The sequence below is a fragment of the Thermobia domestica genome, chromosome 5 (assembly GCF_964235325.1).
Source record: "Thermobia domestica chromosome 5, izTheDome1.hap1.1, whole genome shotgun sequence".
Classification (NCBI taxonomy): domain Eukaryota; kingdom Metazoa; phylum Arthropoda; class Insecta; order Zygentoma; family Lepismatidae; genus Thermobia; species Thermobia domestica.
Window position 1 is genome coordinate 256,933,787 of NC_137458.1, and position 21,705 is coordinate 256,955,491.

The following is a 21,705-nucleotide window of genomic DNA, read 5'->3' on the forward strand; positions in this document are numbered from 1 at the left end:
TTAATGCATCTTGCTTGTTTCATTTTAGAAAAGAATCGTATTCTTTAATATTTCAAACTGAACTTCGTGTCCTGGCGCATTTTGGTCGCATCAATCTGTATTAATTCCGCTCCCGCTACTTGGACACAAATTGCAATAAGTGGCAATGGAGGATATGCCTCGTGCTTGAAAATTCTCAGCTGTAGATACGGGCTCAAATCCCGGGCAAATGGGGGACCTTCCCCCAATATTGGAACTGGGGGACTTTTTCCAATAACATCTCTGTTTCCCTTATCCTCCACAGCATTGTTTTCCAACTTCATAAATATTTTGAACATCGCTTAAAAAAAAAAAAAAAAAAAAAATATGGAAACTGTCTTATGGGGAGAGTAAGAGAAAGAAAGAGGGGTCCCAAGAATTAGAAAAACATTTCTACACTGAGAAAAATTTTCATAGAAAATTTAACAGTAAAGACATGTAAAGTTGATTATTTCGTAATTCCGTACTTATATTACGTAAATTTGGACTTGAAACCATTATAATGTTAATTTACCATGTGGCGAAGTGGAAATACAACATGCTGCATTTTGTCTTTTATGAAAAATCTGTAGTACGCAATAAATGTACGTAACGACAGGAAGGTTTTCAGTTCTGTAATGTTAAGAGTACATTCCAGACTGGAAAGAAAATGTGACGTCATTCAAGAGAGATAAATGTCTTTCAGGAATGAAAATATTACAGGCTATCCTATCTAGTACGTGTTTTTTGACATGAGTAAGGAAAATATCGCAGGAAGAAGGACAAATTTTCCTTGTAATGCATTTTTTACATTATAATGTTAAAAGAAACTGAATAATGTAAAAATGTTCGTAGTAAAGTGCAAACTTCACGTCAGGAATGAAATTTTGTCATGATAATGAGATCTACCCATTCTACACTGCAAAGAGCAAACAAATCCGTTCTATACAGACATTATGTAAGGAGACAAATTGTTTTATCATTACTATTTGTGTAACGGAAGCACGATTACTTACAATTTCTACGTACAACTGATCTTTCAATCGGAAAGCAGGACAAAAAAGTACGTAAAGGAATGATAGAAAGTCATTATAATGTTATATATCCCAGGAAATTGATAAAAATACATTTAGTAATGAATAATTTACAGTAAGTAATGGAAAAAGTCCTCTAACTCTGTGTAATCATACAGTTGTTTGGTATTAAAGTCTGTACTGTCATGTTACTTTAACATTACAATACAGACAGTAACGCATTATTCTTGTTATAAAAGTTGCAAAGAAAGAGGCTCAAAATTTTTATTACCCACAATTCCATTCTGTATGGCAAAACGCGGGAGCCTCCATTTTTCGTGTGAAAGTCATAGTCAGTATCGCGCTTGAAGAAATAAGAAGAAAGAAAGTGTTGTTATAAGCAAAATATGGATGCGTATGTGGAAGATTTGCTGACTACTTGGAAACTAAACAATTACGTTAACATTTTTAAGGGTAAGTAATTAGCATTAGAAATAAGAAAACCTGAATCAATCAGCATGACAGCAGAAGACAATCTATCCTGCTTGAAAGTAATGATTATTTTCTAACGATCTAGAAATTACATAAAAGCTGGAGAATTTTTGTGTACACATGAATATTATTTTGGATATAGTATACGTGAAGCTGCATCAGTTCCCAAAGGAGCAGGACGCTCATACTTTTAGGGATTATTCATTGAGTATGTACGAACTTACAAAGGGGGCAATAAAGCGACTTTTATTTACTTATCGGCTCATACGAAAATAAAAAAAACGTACCTGTACTTTATATCGGCATGTGTAGTGCCATTGTACTTTATCTATGACTGTGTGTGTGTGGGGGGGGGGATTTAACGCATATCGGTCTTGTGCACATGGGTACTTCTTACTATTGCACTACGTAGAAAATTTATGGTATTTCGTGTAGAAGTGGTAATAGAACACAGAAGAATGCAGATCAGGGGGTTCTCGTGTATACTATTACCATTATTTTTTGTAAAAACATGCAAGTATGTTGGTTGCACTCATGTTAGAATGCATGTGATGAACATACTAATTCAGTAGGTTCCTGCTTCAGTAACTGCCTTTCCTATGAATGTAACTTCTAAATCTGTTTAGGCAAGAAGTATTACTAATGTAAATAATGCTCGCTGTATTCTCTTTCTGTACGTTCAGCAATCATTGTTGTAGTGCGCACTTGCAATCCTCGTTGCAGATTCAGTTAAGAGGTCTTGTGTAAAACACCAACCAACCTGTGTTAGATGGACACTAATAAGCACGAATGCTATCTAAGCGAATCTGGGAAGGAGCTTAAGAATGAGGCCCACGCGGGAGTGCCTCCGTAGGGAGTAGGCACGTCAGCGATGTTGGGTATACGCGTAAACGAGCATTATGGAAAACCAACGCTTTCACGACACGGAGATTTCTTTTTGTAAAAGTCGTTTGCTCCTTAAATTCGTCGCACCGTACATTGTTCATTATTAATTGCTCTACTACTACTTACCTTATGGGCGAATGCGTGGGGAAGGTTCTAGAACACAGGTCCCCCATATAAATTAGTACGTACGTTGATTTCTTTCTGTACCAAAGTTTAATATTTAATTCAAATATTATTGCCAAGCGAGCGTAAGCGAGTGAAGGCGGGTTAAGAGCCCCGCAAAGCACGTTGTGTTTGGTCTTTGTTGCAACTAAATGGGAAGGTTCTAGGACACAGGTCTCCCTTCCCGTTTAGCTGTGGTAAAGATAGAAAACAACGTGCCCTGCGGGGCTCCAACCCCCCTTCACTCGCTGGCGCTCGCTCAGCAATATTATATAAATTAAATATTAAAATTTTGGTACAGAAAGGATCCATCCTAGCTACTAATCTATATAGGTGGACCTGTGTAGAACCATCCCCTACGTCTTATACTTTACGTAATTGTCACTTTCTGTAAGATTTTCTGGCATTAGTCGAACAGTCAGTTCTACAAATTTTGATATATTTCTTACATTTTCAGGTTACGTTAGAGCTTTTTATTTCTTTTAGTAGAGTATGCACTAAAGGACCTCCATTACTACTTGCAAATTCGCTTGAGGACTGCTTTAGCAGGGTTGGCAAAGACCATGGATTTTATTGAAAAAAAAAAATTGTTTAAACCAGGTTTTTTTGGTTTAAATAATTTGCTCTGTATATTTATATCACATATAGGCAGAAATAAGCTTGTTTCGCCTTGGTGTTAGTATGCAACAACCGAGTTATGCTGGAAGGGGTCACATAAGCTTAAAGTGGAATCCAAACCGCTTCTCGGCTTACATCCAAGAGGAATTGTCTTCCACTTGAACTCGAAACCGGGACTAATTGGCCAAAAATGCGATACGTCTGCCGAGTCACTAAGGACTCCTGATAAAAATACGTTAACTGATCTTTACATATTTGCTAATATAATTGTCAGGAGTCATTAGGACAGAAGGACAAAAAGATAAACAATTGCACAAGTGGAACCATTATACAGAATTACATATGTACAATTTCAAAGTACTACGGAGTACAGAAAACTAATTTAGTCCAACTCAGTTCATTTATTAACCAAGTTAAAGAAATATAACGAGTTACTTTATATATCAGTAAGGAAAGTGAATAAAGATACGAATTATTTGAGTCCACTTTGGCTCTGACCCATTTATACATAAATAGTTACCAAATATTCTTGTTATTGCAATCATTGCCTCTCGTGGGGTTTGTATGACCCCCTCCCCAAAAAAGTACAGCATTTCGATGTATTTTATTAATAGTAAACACTATTAAAACGATACAATGTTTTGAATTTCCCTTTGGTTGCATAACAATAATAACAAACTATAAAAAAAATCACAAAAGAAACATCCATAAAGTTACATAAAAAAAGTTCCTTTTGTAATATAATCTCTTTGAGTAAAGAATGGGGTGTTTAGGTCTGAATATAGTACGAATAATATATGGGAGTGAAAAGTGATACGCACACTTGTGTTCACAAATGTGTGTTCATCAAGATTTTACGAATAGTTACACTTTTACGAACATTTTTCGTTTTTTGGTTTAAACCAGTTTTTTTTTTAAACAGCTGGTTTAAACCAGCCAACCCTGCTGCTCAGTATAAATACAATGTTGATGTATGACAACAAGTACAGGGGATAAAACATGAACCAACTTGTGCTAGGTGGCCACTAAAAAGCACGAAGGCTATCTAACCGGGTCAGGGCAGGAGTGCAGCAAGGGTCCGAGCGGGAGCGAGGAATGCACTCGTATGGACCAGGCGCATCAACGATGCGGATATACGCATAAACAAGGATAGTGGAATAGCGCACAGACGCACACACATACAATTCTTTCACAACCGCTCAAAATTCATTTCAATATGCTGTGCATTGACAGTAATTACTTCTATTCACACTCTCAGATCTTCACAGAAAAAGAAGAATTTTACCATCGTATTTTACCTATGTTTTCTGTTTGGTAGATCTGTCTGCTCGAGTAAACCCCGGTGTTTGTGCCCCATTCAAATTACACACACACATGATTCTTTCAGCTAAATTCACATTTTCCTTTGTTTCAGTGGATTAGTTACGGTAATTTTACGGAATTACTCTTTTCAAATGATGGAGGGCGTTTTGGGTCAGTGGAGAGCATTCACCTCCGGTGCTTGAGGTCCCTGGTTCAATCCCAGCTCGCGCCGTGTGGACTTTGTGGTGGACAAACACCATGTTCGTGGGTTTCCTTGGGGTTCTCCAGTTTCCTCCCACTTTCTTCATTCCACCATTTCATTCATTACTCATCATCACCGTCTCCTTTAGCCTAACCGGCATAACCGTGGGACGTAAAACTGAAAGATTTCATTTCATTTCATTTTCTTTTCTTTGTACAAACGTCGGTATCTCCCTGCACTTGTAGGAGATAATGAAAGGATTTCGTTTTTCTGTACATTCAATGGGATAGTTTATTCGAATTCAACCTTGTAATTTAATATGCGCTATTCTCCTCAATGTATGTATTGATTCTAGTGACTACATTTAGAAAGCTATGTGCCATTGAGTACAAAATGCAGTAGTAGAACAGTAGCGTTTTATAAAGTATTTCAATGTTGCCGCTTCCATAATTTATTTCAGTAGTTTGTAGGATAACCATTGATTTAATTATAGCATCAACTCTACGAGGCATTGAATACATCAAAATTGAACCAGAAACTTTTAATCCTAACTAGCTAAAAGAAATACGCCCGTTATCGAACGGGAGAAATCGATTTGAGGCAGCGAGAGACAAAGGGGTGTAAGTGACATTTGCGATAAAGTTTATTTATGTATAGAAAATGGACTCCCCACTGCATAATATATGAACTGGATATTGAAGGACGCTATAGCCTACTTGCGTCTCTATTCATGGATACACTACGGCATGCTTCACAATCCAGTTCATACATTATGCTCCACGGAGTTCATTTTCTAAACTGGGGACCAGCGTTCACCAGGAATGGTTTCTGCCTAAACTTAAAGTGCTGCGCAGTTTCTAGTTGGCACGAAACTAATTGTCACTGACTGAGAGAAAACACGAAATGTGTAGTCTTCACGACGCACATGGAAAGTGAAGTCTTCACAACGTTGTAATTCACCCTTCCTTTCCCATCTTGGGGGACAGCTCATTGCCTAGAATAGATTAACCAATGACGTCACAATGTAAATAGAAAACGAAAAATGAAATGAAATCTTTTGAGTTTTACGTCCCACGCTTATGCCGGTTAGGCTAAAGGAGACTGTGATGATGAGAGATTAATGAAATGATGGAATGAAGAAAGTGGGACGAAACGGGAGAACCCCGAGAAAACCCACGCACACGGTGTTTGTACACCTTTTCTCTTGGCGGGGGCTGGGATCGATCCCGGGACCCGAAGCACCAGAGGTGAACGCTCTACCACTGAGCCACCGCGGCTCCCTAATGTCAATAAATAAAATAAGTAAATACATAAAATATATTTTTAAAAATACATATTTGCACGAGATGCTGTTATCACTGGCCACCTAAGTGCTTTTCTTTTCAGTACAGTAAATAAGTAAATGTAGATGTAGGATTATATGTGAATATATTCTGAATCTAACTGTCTGATTTTGAAATCTTATGCTCTGGTGTAATCTGTTTCTTTGTCAAACCAAAGGCCGCGAGCGAGATGGGGGAGGCTCATAACTTGTGTGTAAGTGACACTGGCAATCATTTTTGGATTGGTGAGTGCGTCTGACTTTGAAATTTTGAACTATGTATTGTTCCAAGCATTCAGCATGACATGCAACCTAGTGTCTTAAGAGTTTGAGCATTGCGTGCAAGGGGGGAGATCTGAGTGTAAGTGTGCTTATCCAACCAAACCCTCAGCTTAGGTATTGGAGGTTATTACGTAAACATTAAGAATTGTTTTGATAAAGATGATTGTTGTTGTTATGGCGAACTGGCACAGAAATTTTTACTTATATATAAGGCAGTTCGCATACGTGTAACTTTTTGCGGGAATGGGGGCAAGATAATGGGGTCATAAGCCGTAGCTCGTTTTGCTTTTATACGTAAATCTGGCACTGATTAAGCAACATATTTTTAGTAAATCATTACAGAAGTTCAATTTATTTATTTGCTAAGAAAATTGAGATCCTCAGCACTAACGCTGCAGCGTTATTAACGCTCATATAGTCCATCCAGTGTTATAGCCATTGATCCAATAAGCCAGCGTTATCGCGCCCAGAGGCGTTGACAATGCTTGGTTAACGCGTGGTTGCCGCCGCTCTCTGTCAGCATTAATTGCGGGTTGATTCCGCTCATATACTCCAAACCTTAAGTGTCTTCACCACCGAAAATTTTAGAAATTTTCTGTAATATCTTCAAAACAAATAAAAATATTCAAAAAGCAAAGAAGTACTGCACTAGACAATATTAATTTTCATGTGATATTGTTATTACGACTCATATATCAGCTTTCGATTTGCAACTGTCGGTAAATTTAGCATTTTTTTGAAGGTTCTGTAAATAGCAGCACACCACAAGCAAATACATGAATTATGGTAGGGTGTCACATGCAAAATCAGATTGTCTAGTGATTTGAATCTTTGCTTTTTGATTTTTTTTTATTCGAAGATATGGCAGAAAAAACTCTAAAGTTTGCGGTAGTGTAATTTTGCTATGGTGAGCACTCTCAATAAACAGGAAAAATGTAGCAAAAGTGAGTAGGTTACGCTAAGTTTAATATCCCTCTCATTAAAAAGAAGGTATTTCAAGTTGATAAACACAAAGCTCCGCATACAGTGGATGGAAACGTTAATCAACAAAAGGAAGCAGAAGTTGTCTGTTGTCATGCTGTAAAGATCCTCAGCATATGCATTAGGGCAGTGTCGTCTTCCTCAACGTATGTTCGTTGATTTGTACCTTTCTTAAGCATAGTTTCGCAGATTGGGCCAACACGTAAAAAGGGCTCCATAAGATTATATTTTGATTCGACTTTCGTTAGTGGAAAAATACAGAATATAACAAATCACATTGCTGAGATAAAAATACACAAGGGAAAAGATGACATTGTTAAATTACTAGGCACAATCATGTGTATATATGCGAAAGTTTTTCACCGCATGAAAGCACCCTACCTACTCACAACAATCTTAGAAGTTTTGAAACGTATAAATAAAAACTCTAAGCAAGTTTATCATTGTATGAATTCTTTTGTTCACGAGAATATAGGTTATCATTTTTAGTAATGAACTGCAGAGTTTATTTTGATGTAATGTGGAATGAAGTTACATTTTTATTTCCATTCCATAAATTTCATTATGGTGTTGCATTTCTTCAGTTAATGTCATATTTTGAATTACCCTTTCACCACCTCTATTGCAGTGTATAAATGGTTAATATTATGATTACATTTGCTCATTCTGCATTTGTGTAGGAAAAATAGTACGTAATGTAAGATGCTTCTACAAGTAGGTGCAGAGAATGAGGGTCAGAAACAACCTGAACAGTGCTTTAAGAGGCTAAGTATCTTTCTTTTCCAGAGAATGGTGTAGATTTTTTTGCACTTCAACACTTAGAGGATAGAGACATCGAACAGCTAATACCTCAGGCAGGGCCAAGAGTAAAATTCAAGGTTAACTGGAAATCTTGGAAACAGGATCTTCAGAAAGCAGATGAAAACAGGAGGGTAGGTTATTCTTGTGTGTCAGCTACACATCATAAGTGGAATCCTCATGTTATATTTGTCAGTAGTTCACGTACTGTAAAGTAGAAATAGACTCGTTAACATGGAAGTCGGGAAGTAGATGTGACCTGTTTCAACTACACAGTAGGTATGACAGACTTCTTTCAAGATGAAGGCATTTTGCTTAATTCAATGCGCAATCTGTGAACACCACTATTTGTGATCATGCATGTTAACCACAGAAGTTATAAGTATAAATAAAATGTGCTTTTTTTTTTCAGGCAGACATACAAACCAGAACAATTTTTTAGTTCCTCTTTCGCATTCATGTTATGAAAATCATAGACTGTGTGCTCTCTTGCGTCAACGTCCACAAATGTTTCTAATATCTGTTAGATGTGAAGTGTACAAAACTATACATCCCTAGAATTGGTGATAGATCAATAGCAATAATGTGCCTGTATGGCGGTATTGAAACCCAGCTAATACCATTTAACCTTAATTTTGCCAATACCAACACCATTGAATGTTACTATTAGCCAATCCAATTCCTGTACTCCTACGCTGATAAATTTCACATAATAGTTGCTTTAAGTTGTTACACAAAAACTGGCAAGTTGATGATGCAATTCTTCTTCTTGCGATTCATAAGAGCATTGCTTCCGTAGGAAATGAAAGACTTTAAACTTGTAAAAAAGAGAGAGATATTATAATTAGCTCATTTCAGACAATCATTTCTCTCTATTACTTTTCAGAGATGTAATGATCTTCCTCTTTCCCTTTTTTAAAACACTATTAAATGTTAATAGTGTCATACTGTTGCCAAGAGTGTCGTTAACATTGGTCTTGCATTATATTGCAAAGGATTACTAGTTTCAATAAATGTTAGAGTGTAAAAGTGTATTGATCTCTTTAAAAAAAAATCAATGTTTTGGACTAGTATTGTTAAATTGTGTTTTTAACTGATACCACATACCTTTGAAGTCAGGTATCAACCATTCTGATACTTCTTGAAATCTTAGCTATCGACACCGATATTATTGATTTGACGATCCATGTCTACCATTAGATATGGATATATACCATTGATGGATTTGCCAAACAGACTTTATCACTGCCCACACTTCAGTTTTCCACAAACATCCATCAGTATTGCAAGCATCCATATCTGCATTGGCCATTGCTAATGCTGATCAGATGCGTTAATATCAGCAAAATGGTCCTTCCGTGGTACCTGGTATGAGCCGCATTATGAAAATTGACAAGTAGTTAGAATTATAGTACCTCCTTTAACACAAGTATATGTTTGCTCACATTTTTGTTTCCTTCTTGTCTGACGTGGTACTTAAGAAATTAGTCATGTCCTTTGTAGTGTTTTAGCAAATGGCATTCACATGTTTATTAAATACTCATGCTTCTTGTGAGTCATTTTAAGGTTTGTACTCAGTTGCAGGAAGAAGCAGATAGGTTGCTTCTTGACTTAACAACGCCAATATCGTTTGGAAACAGTTCTTGGTGTGAAGGAAGGAAATCAACATTCAATGCAATAGAGAGAGATAGATTAGAAGAAACTCCTGGAACATCCGCAGATTTACGAGAGGAACACCAGCAGGAAGAAAACAGACAAAATACTTCTGACATTCAGTCTCTTCCTTCCAATTCCAGTTCAACTTCTTGCACTCACTCAGTGGAAGGCGAAAAGCAAATCAGGCACAGCGAATCAGAGGGAAATCATGTAAGTTTTGGTTTAATGGAATAAATGTCTACAGGTTTTAATCATGAATGTTTATGGGACTGAATAAAGCAATCATCGCTCAAGGGAAATACATCAATATGGCTTTGTGAATGTAACATTTTTAAAATTGTTTGCATGCCTCTTCTGTGTGAACGTGGATTTATGTCCAAATGACAATTTTCCGTACATGTTAGGTTGTATATTGTATTTATCAATCCATGTTCCTTCTTGATACAAAGAAATCATAAATGGGATCTTATAAGTTTATAAGTAAAGTACAACACATTTTGGTAGCATGTGTATAATGTGAATTTTAAAGATTTGGGAGAAGGATTTCACATTCATTTTTATAATTGAGATCATAAAGGAAAGGGTATTACAGTTTCTTAAGCAAATTTTTAAAATTGCACTCATTTCGATAACCAGACATTTTATCCTTACCCCATTCTGTATACAGCTGGAATTTGCAAGTAGTTACACTGTTACTTCATGCCACTAGCCAGGTTTCAAAGCCAAGCGTGCTTCGTCGTCAGCTGAATCCATGAAATACTACAACAGGTGGATTTCATAAGGTTTACACGAACTACAGTATAGTTTTTTCTCACGTTTACAAATACGTTGAGCACCTAGATAAAATACAAAACATATTGTTATAGCTACTTGGTTGAGATTGTGAACATGAGAGAAAAGTAGAAAACGTAGTTGCTGTAACACTGAAATGAAAATCTGTGTAGTGAAATCCACCAGCGTCGATCCACCTGTGGATGAAGCATGCTTGGCTGAAAATCTGCGTTGTTGAGTGAACAAGCGAACTACTTAGAAATTCCAGATGTATATATGAGGGTTGAGAGTTCTATATGTAATAGCTATACGAAATGGTCTTTTTACTTCAACAGTTTGGGACCAATTTACTACAGAATTTTGTTTTCGTTTATGATAATTTAATCTAAACATAAAAAATCTACAGTAATTTTCTGTGAAACCTCGTTTACTATAAATGAAATAAACATTTGGTAAAGAATCGGGGTAAAAGTACATATCTTTTTTTATTTTCAGATACACTCTCTTGCTGCTATTTAAGAAATGTTTTGTCGAATCCCTTCTTGTATTGTACTATTAATGTGGGATAATGGAACATACAGGGACTTTTTCCTGTGGACAAACTCTCCCCAAAAGACCCTGATTGTGATTTTGCGTTTCTGATTAGTCACTCTGATATTATAATCAGATATTCATGCTCATGTTTTCCCTATGTACATTCTCTTCAGTTCAGGTAATTTTAGGTAACACTTCAAGTTGGAGGACTCGTGTAAGAAACCTTAAGGGAAATTATACCTTGTTTTTACTGATAATTCATTTTCATTCTCTACATTTGCACTACATTTATATTTCATTAAAAGTTTTGAAGGTTCACTTTACAATGTAAGAGGAAAATGCAAACTACAGTGAAATAAAAAGATAAAAATAATACGCTTATGAATCAGAAAATGTGAGGTCAGTGTATACTTTCTCAAATCTTGCTGTGATTAGGTTTTCAAATGGAGATGCAAGCCATGAAATATATTTGTTTTCGTTTTCTTTCATTAGGGACTTCATGGATATCCTTGTTCATAATGCTTTCGTTGCTTGCAGGTGCTTACTATATTGCAATGCACACTGGATGGAAAAGCCATTCTTGCTAAAGGAGAAAAGAACAATGGTTTACTAGATAATGCTTCAAGGTGTAATTTAGCACGACTTATAGTAAAGCATGAGTTAGAAGAAAATCCGACACGGCTAATAACACGAGGTGAATTTACACGCTGGGCACATGAAATAGCAACCATTTTTGGGAAAGAATCACCATCTGTGTATTACGCAGCTTACATTGGAGCCACGAACTACCAAACAAAACGCAATGCTTCTGGGAAGTTGTATGAGGCCTACATTTCAAGAAGAAGAGTTCTAAGAAAGAGAGGAGATATTCCAAGTAGAAGGTCCTCTTCTGCATCACCTACATCTTCACTAGGTGACGACACAGACATTGTTGAAGAACCCATTCCAGACCCAGTAATAGATGAGAAGTTACAGTGGCTCAGAACGTCACTAGATCCCTGGCATGTTGTGTGCGATAATTGGAGAGCAACAGCAGAAGCTAGATTGAAAGCCCTGGAACAGCCTGGGACGGTTGGTGCTTACCTTGACTTGTACCCTGTTTTGAAAACACCACAAGGTTATACATTGGTAAGTGCACTGTTACTGTACTATTGCAAAGTATTTAACAACTGAGTGAGGTGTCTCATTTTTCACAAAACACGTGTTCATTTCAATTCAACGCTGTCCTCATTAAAACATATAGGTCGAATAATGAGGTGGGGAAAAACATGTAAGATTTACATGTGTACAGACCACTATCACAAGGAAACAGCTCCACCCATAATTGCGCTCAGGCACAGTTTTAAGCTGTGAGAGCTAGATTTAGTTAAAGTTTTTGCATCAAAATTTTGACTGTTAATAGCTATATACATTATGTTAATTGTATTTTATATTCTATTTCTCTCCCTTCCATACTACAGTTTTATATCATGTATTCTGCTAGAGAAAGGTACGATGTGGTCTTGATTTGATACGTAGATTTTACTTTCCTTGACCACTACTTTCATCTTATTATATTTGGTTGTTTGTGAATATGTAAAATTGCTGAATTGTAACATTGTGTAAAAAATGCGAGTTTTGTAATTTATTTTCTTCATTCTCTTTCCAATTTGGTAACTTGAACCACTTGAAAGTGAGGAATTAAAAAAAAGACACATAGAAATAATTAACTATGTCTGTAGATTAAAATTGAAGTCTCCTTGCACTTGCTTGCTGGTGCTGTGAAATTTTGTCTTTTATTTTTTATTTTATTTATTTATTTTTCTTAAGAACCATGGCAAAAGGTTAATATGTTTTTAGTGGATGTGAACTTGATTGGTTTTAGTCATTGTGAACTTAGAATGGCCTACATGAGCTTTGCACAACTTGAATGTTGATCGTAGCAATCTTCCAGAAAAGGGTTCCAGTATATTACCAAAATATTGAAGAAAAATAGAAACTTAAGCAGGTAATTTTAATGTACAGAAATGGTTAATTTTTTTAAGAAAAAAGTTTGCCCGTTTCCTGTTATGTTTGACACATCGGTTGCTTATCTTTTAATGCGTTAATTACTATTATGAAAAATGAATAGGAAAACTTGATGTTTCATTCCTGTAGGAACATTACTGAGAAATTTTACACTTGTTTCATATTTAAGATTTCATCGTGATACCTCACTACTAATAATGTTGCTCTTTTTGCAGCTGTTGGAGGACTACTCCTTCCTTTACCCTGGTACTGAAGACAATTTGTTTAACAGAATTGTTCTGCTTCAAGACAAAATTCTGCATTTGTTGGAGTTGAAAAGAAATTTGAAAGAAATACATTCTCTTTCAGCACCGTACATCTGTGCTATTCATGGTAAGTACAGTGCTTCAAGCACTATTTATTTTTGTAATACAGTCAAACCTAGGGTGATCAGGCGTACTGATTTTCGCAGTACAGTATTATTTTTCAAATAGCTTTCCTGTGTGTTCCAAAGACATCTAGAAAATTGAGATTTGTCCTTTTTTTAAAAGTCCTGATTAAATTTATTTGCAATACTTTAATGTTTCATTCTTTATTCACAACATATCGAATCACAGGCACTTTTTTTCTGAATGATAAACTTTTTTTTCAACACTGCTCAAAAAATTATTGTTAGGAAAATAAAACAATCGACAAACCATTGTTTTGTAATGCAGTTGGTTTTACTGAGAAAGTCTTGTTGAGATGTCGGTAAGGCAGGATTGGTCACTTATTTCAAGTCACAGCAGTGACGCCAATCAATTTAACTGGAGTTTCCTCGTGCCAGTCTTTTTCTGTCATGTCTTAAAATAATCCCAGACTCTGAAAATCAATTTTAAAAAGTAAGTTTTTAGCCCTAAACGAAGTTTCACTATACGTTCATAAAAATAAACTACAAGCGCATGTATTAATTATGTGTCTAATTAATTATAATGCAAATGATATTATTTGATTATAGTACAAATAAATTTGATTCATCTATTTGCGACTTGCAGTGTGAAGTATTTGCGCTTCTTTCAGTAGTATTACTTGTCTAAATACATTGTTGTGAATAGGCAGAGAGAAAATTCTTTATAGTTCAATCGTGACCTTTTTTTATTGTTTTTGTTGATACTCCATTAAATTGTTTGAAATTCTTTCAAAAATCTTGTATTTCGACATGAAAGTATTTGGAGATGTGTTGATTTCTTAAAAATGAATGATTGCCTTGAGGTTAACGTGAAATGAAACAAAGAGATACGTATTGTCGATGCACAGGCTATCATTTATTATTATGCTTCTGTCCTACTTTTCACTTGTCAGAATCTGGTCACCCTAGTCAAACCCATTTAAAACATCATTGGAGGGGACCAGAGGGAAAGGAGCAGTTTCAAAAGTGCCCAATTTTCCCGTTTTCGGTGCACCCATACACTTTGGTGTGGGAAGAGGTCGTGGTCTAAGACCTTCACATATAAACACTGGTGGGCATAGCTCAGTGAAACATGACCAAAAATGGGTCAACAATACAATGAAAATGCCCATAAGACGTGCATATTTTTGACATATATTTTGTATATTGCCCAAAAGAAGGGGCGTGCTCCGTTGAAGGTTGATGGAAGTGAGACTACACGTTGAACTCTACAAGCACTATGAGTTTCATCACACTCGAGCCTGCGGAACAGAGAAACAAATCGGGTCAAAGTCATATGCTCAGAGTGGCTTTATATGAATCAAACACCTTACGTTGTTCGTGCGCATATCCACTCAAGGCGCAGTAATCGGTTAAAGTACTGCATTTTCGTTTTATGCGATCTTGGTCGGGTGGGGACGATTGCATTATAGGATAGTTTTGTCAATGTGCAAATGAAACATGGAGAGTTGGATGTTGTGCCCATGTCATGCTCATTATTTGGTACTTAGGAATGGGCAAAGAAATGTAGCACGTCCGAAGACATCCACAAGAAGACGAATCTATGCTCTTGAGCGATATCGATGAACCATTCGTCAGAGGATGAGGAAATCGGCAATTAAACCCTTTTGCATACTTATGTACAAGTACTTTTGTATAATACGTCGTACATAATAATCACCTCAACTGCCTGAGCGGTACTGGGAGTAAGGAAAACCTTGTACTACAGCTCCGGTAATGAATAAATCATTTTGTACCTTTCAATAGCACGTGTTACTCTAGTGCAATGATCATTTTGTTTCTTCGAACAATGTTTTTTTTAAAGATATGGTGTAGAATGTGCGAAATCCTAACTAGCATTCGCTTCCACTTATTTCATCTATAAGAAGACCATTCAGCGGAAATACGACACATGGCTACGGCATTCTCTTGCGAGAGGTTTGCCTCATATCAAGCCAGTCTGAGCATTGGAAATGGTACGTCCCTTGAATTTGACCCGATTTGTTTCTCTGTTCCGCACACTCGAGTGCGATGAAATTCATGGTGCTTGTCGAGTTCAATGTGTAATCTCATTTGCATAAAACCTAACGGAGCGCGCCCCCTCTTTTGAGCGATATACAAAAAAATATGTCAATCAAATGCGCGCCTTTCACTCTTAGTTATGGCCACCATTATTTATATGTGAAGGTCTTAGGCCACGATTTCTTCTCACATCAAATTGTATGTGCGCAACGCAAACGGGAAAATTAGGCAATTTTGGAACAGTTCCTCTGATACTCTATTAAGCGGATGTTATTTATGAACAGCAAAATCAAACATTTTCTTTTGCTTGATTTTAGTTGTACACATCATGAAACGTGTTTCTACGAAGTTTCAGCTAAATTGAAAATTATGAATTTGCCGAAAATCGCATTTTAAGTTCAAAGTTTACAGTATTGCAAGACATAGAGTATAAACTATTATATAGACGTTTGAGAGAAAACAAAAGTATTGAGCTTAATCGGTAGATAGTAAGCGTCCCTCACACCGGGAAGTGCCACATAATGATATTGACATGTTTTTGGTTTTAAAAGTAGTGCGTAATTGGCCTTTATTTTTGTTTACGCACTGCAACTTCTTGTAGGAAGTCTTGAATGGAAGAGAACTTAGTCCACAAATCTGATTACATAGACATATCATTGGCACTGTTGAAAAAAGTTTTAAAACATCTACAGCTTGTAAAGTGTGTAAAACTGAAGTTACTACCGAGTCAGCATCCTCTCCATCTTATTTAATTGCTTTCGTATAACAGTGAATTAAGTTTTCATTTATGTGCCACAGATAGTACATAATAATGACCTCACTTATATGGAGACCTGTCATGTAATTCACCATTTACTGATTTCAGATAAGGACATTTCACCTGACGTGAAGACAAATGTTGCTCTGATTTGTCTGCCACTGTTGCTACCTGTGGTACCCATCAAGAGGAACTGTAAGAGGACAACATGGCGCCCATCAAAATTGGAAATACGTGATGGATTCATCACACACATTACATCTGACAGTCACCTGCAGAACACAATTCAACAGAGGAAAGAAAAACTACAAAAACTGGGGGCTACATTTCAGCCTTTGGTTGTTCTTGTGGGTGAGGACATAACGTCAGTTACATGCTCCTATGTCGTCGTCGAGAACACTTTGTACAAATTCAATTCATTACAAAGCGCTGTTGACACATGTTTCAAAATCTTTCATGCTACTAGTGCTAGGTATCCTGAGGAGTCAGAAAGTGTCTGGTTGTTAATGCAAAGGGGATTTTATGGTATTAAAACAGTTCATGATAGAATGACTCAAGGTGTTCGGTGTCTCATGTCTGATTTAGGCATAAGTGAACCACAATAAAGATACATAATGTTTACCTGTTTTGCATGTAAAAAGAATTTCAATCGTCCATCTGATATTCAATATCATACAAGAAATGTGTGCAAAAATATGGCAAGAGGTACCATGTTTCCTTGTACATATGAGGGTTGTTACAGGTATTTTTCATATAATAGATCACTGCAAAGACACATATCCAATGTACATAAAAATAAAAAGCAATGTAGTAATAGGAGTAGTAGTGTACTGTTAGCAGACAGTGATGTAACTGTATTGCAGTCACGTGGTAATTTGTCACAGCCTGTTGTAGAGAAAAGTAGTCAAGTTGTCACAAACGATACAGTACAAAATGTAGTGGAGGATCATATGAGTAAATTCATTTCTAAACTGTATGCACATCCAACTTTTAGCCGTTCACATGTACAAGTTGTGGTTGATGGAATGAAATCCTTATTTAGTCACAATGTGAAGAGATCTTTACAAGCAATGGTTTTAGAGCACGCAGGTGTAGAAGAGTTGCCTGGTAAGTTTCAATTAGCTCTTGAAGAAGTTCTCTCAATAGAACCTCTAAACGGGTTTGAAACGGATTACAAGCGTTTACAATATTTTGAGGTTTTAGGCACATACATTAGTCCACAGGAAGTTTTAATTGGGGAACGCATGGAAAGAAGACACACGGCTTGTGGTAGCAACATAGAATCTGTTCCTTGTACTATGCAAATGATTCCATTGCGAGTATTATTACAAAAACTTTTCAGTAAGGACTCATTTATACGTGAAACATTGAACTACTTGCAATATTTGAATAACTGTGAAGACAATGGCAGTCCTCTTTTGAACATAATTCATGGTTCTGTATGGAAGAACATGCAGCCTTCACAAGAATACTCAAGACATACATTAGTAGTACCTGTTATTATTTTCTTTGATGATGTTGAAATTGGGAACGCACTGGGGTCACATGCTGGAATTCATAAATTAGGTGCTATATATCTTTCACTTCCACTTCTGCCCCCTTACTATGTGTCACAGTTGAAGAATATTTTCCTTGTATCTTTATTTCATTCAGCTGACAGAACAAAATTTGGAAATGCAGTTACGCTTCAAAAGGTAATAGATGAACTGAATTTCCTAAGAAAAACTGGCGTACAGGTATCAACAAGCTGTTTTAAAGGTGTTGTAAAATTCATTGTTCCTGCTATAACTGGTGACAATTTAGGGTTGAACAGTATTCTGGGTTTTGTTTCAAATTTTGTTGGTAATCACTGTTGCAGGATATGCAATGCAAATAAGAACGAATTACAAAAATTAACCACAGAGGTTCCCACTTTGCTCAGGAGTGTTCTGACATATGAAGATCAGTTGCAGGTAAATGATGTATCTAAGACTGGCATAAAGGAGAAATGTGTGTGGTTAAACCTTGAAGGGTTTGACCTGTTTAACAATGTTGCTGTCGACATAATGCATGATTGGTTTGAAGGTTGCTGTCGTTATGTAATGTCATTCATTGTCAATTATTTGGTACAAGAAAGTAAAGCAATTACCATTGAGACTTTGCAAATGAACCTTGCTAACTTTAATTATGGTCCAGATTCCAATTCAAAACCTACAAACTGTATTCAGATTGATGGGGGGAACATAAACATAAAGACGTCAGCTCACGAAATGCTTATTTTGGTGAGGTACTTTGGCCTATTGGTGGGATATTACGTACCCACTAACAATTATGTTTGGCTGTTGTATATTCAATTACGCAAAATTACAGAAAGACTTCTAAATAACAGGGTTTATGATGATACTGTGATTCAACTACAAACTTTGATAGCAGAGTTCAATGAAATGTACTGTTCATTGACAAAATGTCATTTGAAACCAAAGTTTCATTTCCTCACCCACTACCCTGCAATGATGAAAAAATTTGGACCACTGAACCAAATATGGACCATGAGATTTGAAGCAAGACATAGAATTTCAAAGTTCATGGCTAATGTCTCACACAGCAGGGTAAATGTCTGCAAATCAATTGCAATACGAAATCAATTACTCGTTAATGACTTACTTCTTAATAACAATTTGACACATCACATTTCTCATGGAAAAAAGAGGAGGTTTAACAGTGATACAGCAATAGAGGTTAAGCAGAGGTATGCATTACACTCTGAAGCAGACCTTATGTCTGTTACAAAGGTTAAAGTGAAGGGCCATACCTTTTCTTTGTCTTCTATAATTGCACTTGACATTGATGAATCCAATGGACTTCCTGTTTTTGGTCAAGTAAAAGACATTATAATTCATGATGATGATATAATTTTTTCCTGTGTAGCTTTGGACACGATTGCCTTCTATGAACATGTTTTTGCTTACGAGGTCTGTGTAACAAATAACCATCTGTTTGTAAAGTATGATGAGCTGTTAACACCACTGCCACACACTTACACAGTGATGACTGATGGTGTAAAATACATTACACTTCGATGGCCAATTGATTAGAAAACAGTTTGAAATTGGTGAATCTTGTAAACTGGTTGTTGTGTAAACATAAAAGAAACTCAAAATTTTCAGTGTTATCATTCTGTATACAGTATATACTTATGAATAATTATGTAATGGTGTTACTAAGTAATCATATTTCATACCTGTAATTTATATTATTAAGCATCAATATTTTAATGAAGTCATATCGTCCTTTCCATGGGTTGTCAACTCACACAGAAGATCTTGTCGATGTTAATTAATTTTAAGTGTATTCTATCATCCTTCTTACAAGGTTTCTTACTGTATATCTTTATATACTTACTACTATTTCGAAACTACTAAAAAGTGGCTTTTTTTATTATTTACTTGTGTATAGTTTGCTGATATTTCGCCCTTCATCTGAGAGCATTTTCGAAGCAGGTAATGTTCCATCGATCTTCACATGTTAACCAATTTATAGACTGCAATCCGGTTATCTTCTTTCTTCCCTAAAATATTCACTATATAATTATATGAGCGCAAGAGAGGATGATTCTTAATTAACAAAAGATTGGCTACTTACCATGAATCCTCCCTTGGAATGCCTAAATATTTTTCATACGTTTCGGAACTCGTAGCTGGTTCCTTCCGAACAAGCTGCGAGTTCCGAAACATATGAAAAATATTTAGGTTTTCCAAGGGAGGATTCATGGTAAGTAGCCATTTTTAATTAATATTCACTATGTGGTTTAAATTAATTACAAACATCGTTAAAACTCATTACAATGCTTTTACTTAAACTATACTCTGAATATTATAGCCAAGAAAAAAAAGAGGATCACAGGACTTTAGTATTGGAAATAGGTCAAAATGTAAAGATCGATGGACAATTGCCCTCTTTGAAAATGCTTTCAGGTGAGGGGGGATATATGCACTGCATACACAGGTAAATAATAAAAATGCGACGTTTTAGTAAAATTTATATTAAACCTGTGACTTCTTGGAAGTTCATTGATACAGTGATTTATTTACAAAAAAAAAGAAAGAAAAAAAAACTGCAGTAATGGTTAAAAACTAATAGAAAAATACTGCATGGCTGCTGCTGTAGTGAAACACAATTTATTGTGGCTGAAATTAGTATCAAGTAGGTAGATATGCAGCAACAGTGTCAAGAAGTGGATGACTTGAACTGTTTAAAGTTAACCAACATCGACAAGGTCATCTAAGTGCTTGGATAGCCCATAATAAGGGCAATAGGAGGAACTCAATGATGAAAATGCTTTGTTTCATAACGTCTTGCACTGTCGTCAAGAGAATATATAACCTCAATACAAAGCAACTGTATTCAAAATTAAATATATCTAGTGACTATTATCATTTCAGTGTAAATGTGAGAAAATTGTAGTAGTTTCAGAATGGTGTTTAAGACAAACGTACAGTAGTATTAAAGCAGAATTTAAGACCATACAAGTGTACTGTTGTTCTATGAGAAGATGCCCCAAGGGAAGAGGAGTAAACACCAAATATATATGTATAAGGACTCTTGGTAAAGTATTTTTCTTTGTAAAAGCAGATGTGACATGATAAAATACATGTGAAATAAATAAGCACAAAAAATTTTATTTAAAAAACACCAGTAAATTATATGCTGCACACGTGTTCTTCCATTTACATCGTACAGACACATGGAAACCACTAGCTTATTCAATGTTTATTTGTATTTATGTACAGATTAAATAGACATCCATTTGACATGGTTAGCAACAGAAGTGTTGTGTAGTTTTGGATATTTTATAAATTTAGATTGTTACATATGTTTGATGGATAATGGAAGCTATACTTGTCTACTGCACATATATATGTGTGTGTGTGTGTTTTGCAAATAAAGCAGTGAAGTGACATATAAATTGCTCTCTTAAATTCATATGTATATATCTCCTATTTACATATGGTGAAAAGGCAGTTAACTATAAAGGTAACCAAGAAAGTTCTGTCGCTTTTTTGTGGAGGTCTGTGTTCATTGGCTCTCACACCGTGAGCTGAATGCCAATGGAGATAAAGCGAAGATCAGTTATTGGTGTGGTATATCCAACATACTAGCGGTGTGGTAGTTCAGTTACACCGTGAACTTACATAAGGACAGAGTGAACATGGGTCTTCTACAGAGCGTAATAAGGGCGTGTATGCTGTAACGCTGCTGCAGCGGGACAGAAAATATGCCAGGCCTTTGGTGAGGATGTCATAACTACGCGGAGAGTGCAGCAGTGATTTAACAAGTTAAGGACGGTGACGAAACACTCGAAGATGCACCACGTGCCGGAAGTCCAACACATGTACAAAATGAAGATCTTCAGGCAGCAATTGAGAACAATGGCCAGACATGTGAGGAACTGGGACTACAATTCAGTATGAGTGGAGAAATCATTCGGCAGCTTGGCGGAGAAACCACCTCCATCAGCTT

At 36.1% G+C, this 21,705-nt stretch overlaps 3 protein-coding genes across 3 annotated transcripts in view; all 3 read left to right on the plus strand.

Moving 5' to 3' along the window:
- Positions 1-959: 959 nt before the first annotated feature.
- Positions 960-16,814, plus strand: LOC145686562 (uncharacterized). Its single transcript, XM_081760003.1, has 6 exons — positions 960-1,484; positions 8,042-8,187; positions 9,632-9,919; positions 11,552-12,142; positions 13,237-13,393; positions 16,315-16,814. Exons 1-6 carry the CDS (start codon positions 1,418-1,420, stop codon positions 16,809-16,811), a joined length of 1,746 nt encoding a protein of 581 aa, XP_081616129.1. The 5' UTR covers positions 960-1,417; the 3' UTR covers positions 16,812-16,814.
- Positions 16,815-16,901: 87 nt separating this feature from the next.
- LOC145685491 (uncharacterized) lies at positions 16,902-19,280 on the plus strand. Its single transcript, XM_081757888.1, has one exon. The coding sequence runs from the start codon at positions 16,902-16,904 to the stop codon at positions 19,278-19,280; it is 2,379 nt and encodes a 792-aa protein (XP_081614014.1).
- Positions 19,281-20,336: 1,056 nt separating this feature from the next.
- Positions 20,337-21,705, plus strand: part of LOC145685492 (uncharacterized) — an 8,747-nt gene continuing 7,378 nt past the window's right edge. Inside the window, exon 1 of the mRNA XM_081757889.1 lies at positions 20,337-20,388. Within this exon, the coding sequence (XP_081614015.1) occupies positions 20,337-20,388 (52 nt within the window). The remainder of the gene's footprint in view (positions 20,389-21,705) is intronic.

Coding starts and splice junctions, on each gene's coding strand:
- LOC145686562 (XM_081760003.1), top strand. CDS start 1,418: ATGGATGCGTATGTGGAAGATTTGCTGACTACTTGGAAACTAAACAAT. Junction 8,188..9,631: donor AAGCAGATGAAAACAGGAGG/GTAGGTTATTCT, acceptor GTTTGTACTCAG/TTGCAGGAAGAAGCAGATAG. Junction 9,920..11,551: donor GCGAATCAGAGGGAAATCAT/GTAAGTTTTGGT, acceptor CGTTGCTTGCAG/GTGCTTACTATATTGCAATG.
- LOC145685491 (XM_081757888.1), top strand. CDS start 16,902: ATGGCAAGAGGTACCATGTTTCCTTGTACATATGAGGGTTGTTACAGG.